General features: G+C 39.5%; 1 protein-coding gene across 2 annotated transcripts in view; it reads right to left on the bottom strand.

The window, feature by feature from the left end:
- Positions 1 to 3,049: 3,049 nt before the first annotated feature.
- The window catches only part of rpgrip1l (RPGRIP1 like), a 58,381-nt gene continuing 51,110 nt past the window's right edge, over positions 3,050 to 10,320 (bottom strand). The window contains exons 23-25 of one of the 2 annotated variants that reach the window (XM_088938723.1): positions 9,272 to 9,356; positions 5,747 to 5,880; positions 3,050 to 3,416 (exon numbers count right to left, since the gene is read on the bottom strand). In XM_088938723.1, coding sequence (XP_088794849.1) covers positions 3,322 to 3,416; positions 5,747 to 5,880; positions 9,272 to 9,356 — 314 coding nt within the window. In that variant the 3' untranslated portion in view covers positions 3,050 to 3,321. Of the gene's footprint in view, positions 3,417 to 5,746; positions 5,881 to 9,271; positions 9,357 to 10,320 lie in introns of those variants that run through there. The other variant, XM_088938724.1, reaches the window with a different exon arrangement.

Below are 10,320 nucleotides of genomic sequence, written 5' to 3'. Positions count from 1 at the left end.
GAGTCATTTGTCACTCAAGGGGTGTAGTCATCCTGACCCCAGCGCTGACTTGAGTTCACATGCAGAGTGTACGCTTGCTGGGACAGAGGAAGCACTAAAAGGAACACGTCTGGTTTGGAAAGATGCACCACAATGCCATTTTTCCTAGGCTGCCCCAATTAATCTTGCTGATGATCCAGACTGGTTTGAATTACCATAATAGTTGATAGTTCCTAATGATGATATAGCAAAGCACAGCCAAAGAAAGCTGGAGAAAGGATCCAAAAGAATGAGATAAGAGGCGGCCCAAGTGACATCAGACATGTGGCTGTTGACTGGGGATGGTGCGGTAGGCTGTGCAGATGTCTGCGGTTTTTGCAGAGAAGTTGCAGGGGGAATGTTTTAGTTATGAGGATTAGCGATCTCTGGAGTTAGGGTGCTGCAGATCTCCCCCAGGGACCGAGTCTTCAGTGTCATTTCTTCACGGCATTTGTGGCCTGCTCCCATGCTGAGCGTGGGCACAATTATTCCAACAGCTTCACACTGTACATCAACAAATTAATATTGCATGGATGTCATTTCAAAGCCTGCTGAAGATGGTCAGCCATTATTGAAGCCATTAGAGCACAGATGGTTCAGACAATATGCAGATATTCATGCTAGCATTTTTTGCATTATGGAAGGTTTTTTTTTTTCCCCGTTGAACTGTAATGAATTGTCTCATAATCTATTCCATCGCCACACCATTAGCAGGCTTTGAATGTTCACTAATATGAGCACAGGCCTCATTTTCCAGGGCTTTAATCACACAAAGTAGTGGGTGCCTAATTCGCTAAATGAAATGGGCTATGATTACTGAAGCAGAGATTTAATATATCACGGAAAATTAGGTAGATTTTAATAAATTACTCATCCCACTGAATGCTTTACATATGCTTATGAAGGGACAGGAAATGTTTGCAAACAGTGAAAATGGACCAGATCACTTTGAACAAAGAGGAGTGAAGAAGAAGAAGGGGCTGATAATGGGTACACTGACATCCACCACTGACTGCAACCCTCTCGGCACTCGTGTCCTTACAATGCTCTCTGCCATCTTCTTTTTCAAAGGCTGAAAGCAAGATGAAGCTCAAGGCGTGTTTCAGCTACAGTGCTTTCCGAACCATTGCTTTTATTAGGTTACGTTTGTCGGTCTGTTTCACTGCTCCATTTTAACCAAATGATACCATTTACATAACAATGGGAGATCATTTTCTGCCCTTATGTAGGTTAGACATGTTATACGACACAGGCAGAATATAAGGATTTGAACTTTTGCTTTTTTGTTGTTTTGAACTGGCAACACAACTTCAATGGACCTGTGTGCAGATATGTATACTAATCTACGTTACAGACCGATTTCAGGCTGAACACTAGAATGGAAAAACACAGTTCTGGTATTTTTTTCAGGTTTGTATCCCGAAGCGGGGTGTCATATGCAAGAAAAAAGGCAAGAACTCGTTGTGACTGTGGGACATATATATACTGTATGTGAAGGAACAAGTAAGGGTTTATTCCATGCTGAAAAGAGAAGAAAAGAAACGTTTCGGCTGTGGAGCATTCATTGGCTGTCAACAACTGCATGTGTGTATATACTGTACAGTATATGTATGTGTTCCATGGATCACATACAGTACGTTCTGTATCTGTATATCTATATCCAGTTCTATAAAAGCAGTACAGACAAGAAATGTATACCCTTCTATAAATCAATTTCTGCTCTCAGTGATAAACACAGTCTTCCTGTGATGTGACTTTATTGGATTCAGTTTAGTGTGCAGTTCTCTCTAAATAATGTGCCCGTGTATAAACGTCTGGAAGCAGTTTATGGTGCAACGGACCATATTTTCAGATCAGATAAATGCTGTCACTGCTTGTCTTTCAAAGCATCTCAAAGTCATCTCTGTGTACTTGAGGAGAATTCCAAGCTAACCACCACTGTTTTTCTCTCATGACTTGAAAGCATCTTTATGAGCAGAAATAAAAAAAAGTGAAGTCTAAATCTTCCATACTCACATTTATACTAAATATTAATGCTCCTGACTTGTATGCAGCTAAAATCTCAAAATGGATTGTCCTGCATGGCTGACACTGTGTTCACAAAAATACATTGTTCTAATAAGAATTTATTCCACATAGAACTATTTCCCACCTGCTCCCTATACAAATGTATGCAGAAAACTTTTGTGCAAAAAAAATCATTAAAACATAATGTATCTACACTTTCTGAATCTATGAAACTAAGTATCATTCCTCAGAAAAGGAACTGAAGGCAAAAAAATATTTAAAAAAAACTGAATTACAGAATTTCTCAGACCTGCTGATTCTACTGTTGGAATATTTAACCTCTAACCATAGAAGAAATTACCATGCTCTTTGTTGCTAACACTACAACACTGTGTAGAATGTCTCTTCAGGACTATAAATTGAGCACTGCTGGTTTGGCATGAAATCTGTTCAATGAGTAAGTATACTTACCTTACAGGCTACAGAAACAAATCTTAAATTTGATTTGCTTATCTCCCAACCAGTTTTTAAGAAATTTTTGTTCAGTCCTTTAGTCATATGCTTTAATCTTTGGGCATGCACTTTATAGATTTCAAAGGAATTTAGCTTAGACAGCATTGCCAATATTTCATTTCACAGGACTCTTCTGCATTAAGTATTACTGCCTTTTTTTCTCTATTCAGGGTGCATTTTAACCAAAAAAAAACCAAAATCCATGCTTGAAGCATGAGAAGTAATCTGTGCTGTGCCTGTTTTTCTCTTCTGTATTTAATTGATAGAAATTGCATGCATCAAAGAAAATGCATACTGAGATTTAATGTGCATAAAATGGACATTAGCATTTTAAAGAGGTAGATTAACACATTAATCCAGGCAATTTTCATCTAGCACTTCCAATAAAATCGTCATAGTGTAAAACTCCTAATGAGGCTTAGCAGGCTTTTCATTTAGTTGAGTGATTAGGGATAACGCCCAAACTTCAGTTTAGAATGTGTATGCCAGGGCTTAAATCCTGAGCTGGCACTTTGAAAAGAAATATTTTATTAAAAAATTAACTGAGTTTCACACAACATTATTACATAAACACTGAATTCTACAACTGCAAGTGGATCCAATCCTTGACACAAAAGGCACTATTTTCCATTGTTTCGTTGTTGTTGTATTTACACCGGAGCTACGAATTACAGTGATTTTTTCGACGCGCAGAATTACAAAAACATATAAATATATTTACAAATGTTACATCAAGTATGAAAATAATGTCCTAGTGTGGGGAGAGGACAGGCTGTGGGAACATCAGGGCTCCTCCATGATGGACTGCAGGGCATCCAGAGCTTCCAGTGTCACCTTCAGACTCCCGATCACCACGCTGCCGTCCTGCACGTCCACAACTGCAACAACACGGCAAGACAAACGCGCCATCAGTGGGACACGTCAGTGTGCACAACGCGGTTCCACAGCACAACCCGCTACGATTTCTTTTTAAAAAAAGTCACGCTGGGGTATCTAAATCTACTCTGAAGAAACTGCAGTATGTCCAAAACTCAGCAGCCAGAATCCTGACCAGGTCTAGTGCAAGTGTTCACATTACTCCTATCCTGGAGTCCTTGCACTGGCTTCCAGTCAAATTCAGTGTAGACTTTAAAATCCTCATGCTCACCTACAAGGCTCTGCATGGCTTGGCACCTCAGTACCTGTCTGAACTTTTATTGCCCTACTCCCCACCTCGCAACCTTCACTCTTCTAACTCTGCCCTCCTTACTGTCCCCCAAGCCCGTCTACTTTGTATGGGTGACAGGGCCTTCTCCTGTTATGCCCCCAAGCTCTGGAACTCTCTCCCCAAGGATATCAGAGAGTCATCTTCTCTAAACTCCTTCAAATCCAGACTCAAAACCCTCTTCTTCAGAAAAGCCGGTTCCATTCTTCACCCCTCTGCTTTTCTTAGTACCACCATCCACGGTCTCCTCTATATATTGTAATTGTGTTTTATCTTGTGTATTCTTCTTATTTATTGTTGTTGTCATCCTGTAAAGCGCGTTGAGAAGCCACCTTTAAAGGCGCTATATAAAATAAAGTTTTTTATTATTATTATTATTATTATAAAATATTTCCAGTAGGAGATGGCAAAGGTAGGGGGGACGTAAAAAAAATGTTAACGGCAACATTGCTTTGGAAAATAGAGTCTGTGGTATGATAGAACGAAGCAAATTACGTACTGAAGCAAAAAGCTTTGAAAGTCAGTGCTTCACTGTTACCAAACCTGAGGAGGTGGCAATGACCTGTCAACCAGACCCAGCACCTGTTCACATATTACTAGAGAGCTTTTGACTATTCTGTAGCTACAAGCACAGGATGCAAGAGGCTGCCCTGATAAAAGAGAAGAGAACTATTTTCACGGATAGTTTAAAGGACTATACGCATGTGACACTGTGACCATGAACATGATGTAGGAGAGCCATTTCCCAAGGCCTTACAGAATGTTCACAGGATACACCAAGTAGCTACAGTTAAACTGCTTTTATTTACCTATATATAAACTCAGCAGTAGTGTTTTCAAAGAGGAAGGTCTGAACAATCCATATTAACATCACACTGAACAATGTGGCCAGTCTGGGAAAATTCTACATCTCTCAAGTGTGTTTGAGGCATCATAGTTTTCTAGTCTTGACATGGGAACAAACAAATTTTTCTACTAAAGAAAGTGTAAAAACACAGAAACCCTTTGCTATTTCTGGTGTTTCTGCATTGTGCTACATATATCTGAAAACCTCCTCTTACTTCCTTGTGAATTCTTTATGCAGTCCTATTCTTTCATGCCATTAATTTTCAGACATGAAACTCCACTCAGAACAATGTTGGAATTTTTATTACACGGATTATAAAACTCACAACATACTTTTAAATTAATAAACACAAAAGTGATGGGCTTTCAAAGCAGGATATTCTACTTGTTTTATTATTTATTTTAAAGAGCTGTTCATGACATACACCTTCTCTTCCTAAGCAATATATTTTCTCTTTAATAATCTATATCTGACTCTAAGGTCTCCTCTACAGTAGCAGAAAGTGTCTTGAACGCTGATGTTACCTTGCATAAAGTAAGTGCTGTTAAGATAAGATCACTTTATTGGCCATATACAATTTCTTGCATTTGGAATTTGTCTTTTCACATATCCCAACTTGCTCTCCATGAGACACACAGACAGGGAGAGAGGCTTGGGGTCAGAACATGGGCCAGCCATTTATACAGCACCCCTGGAGCAGTCGGGGTTAAGGGCCTTGCTCAGGGGCCCAACGGAGTAGGATTCCTCTGCCAGCCGCGGGATACGAACCGGCAGCCTTCCAGCCACAGGCGGAGATCCTGAGCCACAGAGCCACCGCACCGCCCGTGGTTGTATTAAAAGCCATACAACACTTTCAGAACACAGAGGAGAGATTACTACTCTAAACTTGTAGGAGCTTTAACAGATTGAGCTCTTAAAGGGCTAATTTCTTCCTGTTTTGAGAAACAAATCTGAAAACTGATTACAGTCCTTGTAAAAGAAAGGCAGTTCTTGCTTAATGCAACAAAACAACACTGTACAACGTGAAGGAAGGCCATGCATAGACTCACAGCAGTAACCGAGTCCCTGTCCACAGTTCCGTTCAACAGTGCTTGCTGTAACGTTTCTATTGATTCTCAAGCCCACAGCTTGCATCATGGCCGTCAGAAGTTACTTACTGTCCAGGCTCCAGTCGATGAAGTCTCGCCTGTGCTCCAGGATGTCCCGGATCCTCAGGAAAGCCACACCCACATCTTCGCACTCCAAATCCTGCTCTTCCTCGGGGGGGTCACTCACTACTGTGAACTTTATACTGGCAAACAAAGAGGAAATTCATTTAATAGAAAATGTTCTGTCACCATGACACACTTTTACAAAGATCTGTGAGGAATGATCATAGTAGCACTAGATATAAATGGGTACGACCTTGCACTAAAAGTGGTCAGTATTTTTGTAGAACACCTGAAATTCACAGTATTACTGTGCATCTTGTCTTTAATTAATAATGGGTATTTCATTCTCAGACTTCTCATTACTTATCACTTTTGCTTCTTATTTTTTGTCATTGTATATTGTGGGCCATGTTTTTGTACATTTACAGACACGTGTGGTACCTTGCAAATAAAACCTTGATTATAGCTATGGAAATGACATGGATGTGGACATTTCATTGCTGCTAAAATATTCTAGAACAACTGTTTGTTTTACATTTATGAAATAAGGTTAATGAATTTCCTTTGGCAGTTCTTTCCCATGAAGTGAAGTGCAGTCCTGCTATCTGTCAGCCCTGTCAGTTTCTGCTCAACACAATGAAAGTAATAAGAATGGTGAACTGTTCAGGAGGTACAGAGAACGGATTGAATAAATCAGGATTAGGCAAACAAAAAAAAAAAACAAAATCCAAGACCTATCAGGAGTTACAGGGAATGGTTGCTGGATCCTGGTGAGTCGAGGATGAAGAGGAGACACTGAACCCAGCAGGACAGTTACAGCTCAGTCCGTATCTCAACACACTCCTGGAACCAACACTGGCTGAGTCAGCTTGATACTGCTCACCAGCCTGTTGTCCACGTTTTCTCTTATCCAGATTAATTCTCTGGTTATAAAAGAGCTTTATAACGCATCCAGGCTGCTATACTGGGAGCCTGCCTTGTCTGAACTTGCTGCAGGGGACATCGACTGCCCTACAATAGTTTTCTGTACAGCCAGAAAGAAATGGAAATAGCTCCTTAGTCCTTCTGTACAGTAGCCATGTACCTGCTGACCTGGACAAAACGGAAGCTCATGTACAATGAAAAAAAAAAAACAGTGCTGGAGACAAACTACTGCAGCATGCTCCAAGAACAGGGCTTAATTTATTTTTTACTGGAGGGGCAATTATACTGTCACAGTCAACATTTCAATCTTGCCAAATCTTCCTAGTCTTGATCCAAACGTCAGTGCCATTTTTGTTGAAATACATTAATCTCAAGTTGTAAAAAAAATGGTAAATGTTCAAGCCTTTATTTTCTTCTTGCAAAACTACTACTGAAAAAAAAAATCTGGTCTAAATTTAAAAAAAAAAACTACACAGATAAAGGAAAATTTTCACCCAGGGGGCAAAAACTGCCTCATATTTTAAACAATATCCAAGCTCTGTTTTTCTTCCTTTCTTTTTGTGTATAATTATAGTGATCTGTATGGGCTGATTTGCATTAGTGGCTTGTGCTATGGCCAAGACAGTTGGATGGACTAAAGGACAGGAATTTATAGCAAAGCACTCTTCTTTTGATATGCCTTGGCAAGGCTTTCTAAACCTTGAATGCTTGTAGGCTCTATGGCTTTGAACTCTTGATAAGGATCAACTGAAGTCAAACAAACGGGGAGCTGAATGCAATCCAATTTAGCATAGTCTTTTTTTACCCTCAAAGAATTCAAACAGTGATAATTGAATGTAAAATATACTGATAAAAATTATCAAAGCTCAGGCACTGTGGTGCAACAAAAACAAATTATTGTTCTGAAAACAAAAAAGTAAACTATCGCCGTTTCAATGGGAATTAAGATCTGCTTTTCTATGAAATCTAAAAATCAACAGTGTTTAATTCTTAATACTATAAACACTTTACTGCTGAAACAATCTCCTTTTAATTCTGAGTCGGAAATATTATCTGCAAGACAGATCCATCAAGATATCCACGTGAAACTCACAGCAGTCTTAATTTCTGCCAAATGTCTATACCTGGGAGCAAAAGTGCTCTTGGGTGGCATTTTCACAGTTGTCAACTACAAACTTAATGGCCAATTATCATTAAATATATATATATAAAGTACAAAGAAGGAAAACAGAAATGTGAGAATAACAGTTACTGCAGGCTACGTAAAGATTAAACTATGTTTGGTTATAACCTCTTGAGTTGGCACATTACTCTTACAAAGAACATTTTAGTTCAGTTTTTAACACACATCTCCTGGAGTTTCACAGTATTCCATCATCGCCCTCTCCTATGAGAAAGAGTTGTTAGAAAGAGATGATACCATGTGCTATGGGATGATTGGAGAAAGTTTCTGTTTTCACTTGCAATGGTCTATGAAAGTCTGAAAATAATAATAACAAAATGTCTATATATATCTAGGGTGGTGACTGCACAATTAATTTTCACCCAAAGATAAGGAATTTTGGCCAATTTATTTAAAAAATAACAGCAGAATTTTGGGACATTTGTCAAATGAGGTTAGTTATATATACTATTAGGACTTGGTGAGGACTAGGTGAAGGTCAAATATGTCTAAAAGTGTTAAACCATAAAAACTTAAGGTGGTGCACTTGTTTTTTCATCACACTGTACATGTGTGTAAAGACGTGCCTGATGCCAATGGTATAATAATGTATTCTGTATGGAAATTAAATGAAGAGGAAAACTATTATTTTAAAAATGCATTTATTCTTGGTCCTCTTTAGATTGTGTTCTCCAAGGATCTTATTATAAACTATGTGTGTCTTAACCTTCTAAGATCTGGACTGGATCTGTCTACATCTCTAGGAGGGGCAAGAACCCATTATCACCATTTCGTTCCACACATTTTTTAAATCTTAATTTACACATGCTGAAATTGTTTTTGGTTTCTGTCAGAGTAATGGAAAATAAAGGGATTCTAATTCATAAATCTGCACCTTTTTCCCGACTTCCCCAGAAGATGATGACACACTGTGTTGTGTTTAGGTGTTGAGAGGCAATCTCTTACCCTTATAATCATTTTTATGACATTGAGTGCTTTTTGTTTTGTTTTAATCAGGATAACTATCTCTAATGTCAAAAGACAAAACTTTCAAATATCTATGTCAAATACCTTTTTTTGCTTTCAGAAAACTTGGATTTCTGTATTTTCTGCAGACTAAAAGAAGTAAATATTAAAAGACACTTAAAACCTTCTGGACTGCGATAATTGAGAACAAGAAGTAAGGCATGCTGTGCTACAGAGTCGGTGTATAACAGCTGCTGCAATACAGTAGATACCCCCCATCTATCAGAGGGGTAGGAGCTCTGAGGAACATGAACACAGGCTGACAGGCGGACAGAGGTTGTACAGTGTAGGGTCGGGGAACAGGACCCATATCATCATCCTGTTGGGAAGAGTTGTCTTGCCTGGCAGAGTGCATTCTTATCACAGCTCCGACAGGTAACAGGAAAAATGTCTAATTCTTTTTTGCCACTAATATTTACCTCTCCAGTGCTGGCTCAGTTCCCCGGAGCACCGACCTCATGATCTCACGTCTTGGCTTGTTATTTTCGATATCCACATGGATCACTGTCAGGACAACAGACAGCCAGTTACTTGATACAATGTGACATTAGAAGGTTCTTACATTCCATTTAGAAAGCAGTATAAAAAGCAGGGCAGTTGTGATTTTCTCCACTCCTTGCCCCCTCTACCTGCTCTTCGTTGTTTACTCAAAGAGAGGAAAGCAGGGAGCAAGAGCAAGCCTGGTATTAAATCCACAGATCATGTGATTGGATGTCTTTGTTGCTGGCAGGTTTATGTGCACGCTGTCAAAAGAGATACAGGCAATGGCTGAGTATGCCACATAACTGTCATCTCCTGTTAATGACACTGGCAGTCTCAATTGGAAAGGCCCGCAGTCTTTATTGTCATGTATTTGAGGGGATTTAATGCCCTTCCTTTTGCCCGAGGAGCCTGTGATAATGACAGTATATGGCAGGGAGCTTGTCCTTTCTGACAATGCCAGTAATTTAATCCACCACTCCCGCCATGGCTCGAAGGAAGAGCCCAGTCTATAACACTAGTGAATGCCTTTCTGCCCCCCCTCCTCCAATTCACCTAGCATGAGTAAGAAAACACAATCATGTTTTACAAATGATCGGCTCTGCAGGCACACATCCACACTTGTGTCCCAAAAATTTGTCCAAGTGTTCTTATTGTTTTGTAGTTGATCATCTTGATGTTGACAGGTGGAAAATCAGAGCTGCTTCCTAAGGGATCTGCAGTGAAGTTTACAAGGCCACGGCATTAAAAAGCATGGGTCTCATATTTTATTTTAATGTCTTGTCAATAAAAAAAATCATTATTCTTCTAAGTAATACTTTGGGATAAGTGACACAAAGAGCATAAAATTGCACATTCCAGAACCACCTAAGCTCTGTGATAGATGGTTCCACCCTGGATCAGGTCACTAGCCTACTGTAACTGGGATTTCCTGAGCAGTGACTCACAGAGTGCTGCTAAGGACAGCCTGCTAGGACTCTCTTGGTTC

The sequence above is a fragment of the Atractosteus spatula genome, chromosome 21 (genome assembly GCF_055471065.1).
Source record: "Atractosteus spatula isolate fAtrSpa1 chromosome 21, fAtrSpa1.hap1, whole genome shotgun sequence".
NCBI lineage: Eukaryota > Metazoa > Chordata > Actinopteri > Semionotiformes > Lepisosteidae > Atractosteus > Atractosteus spatula.
Note: the sequence above shows the minus strand (reverse complement) of the source record. Positions and strands in the feature narration are given on the sequence as shown.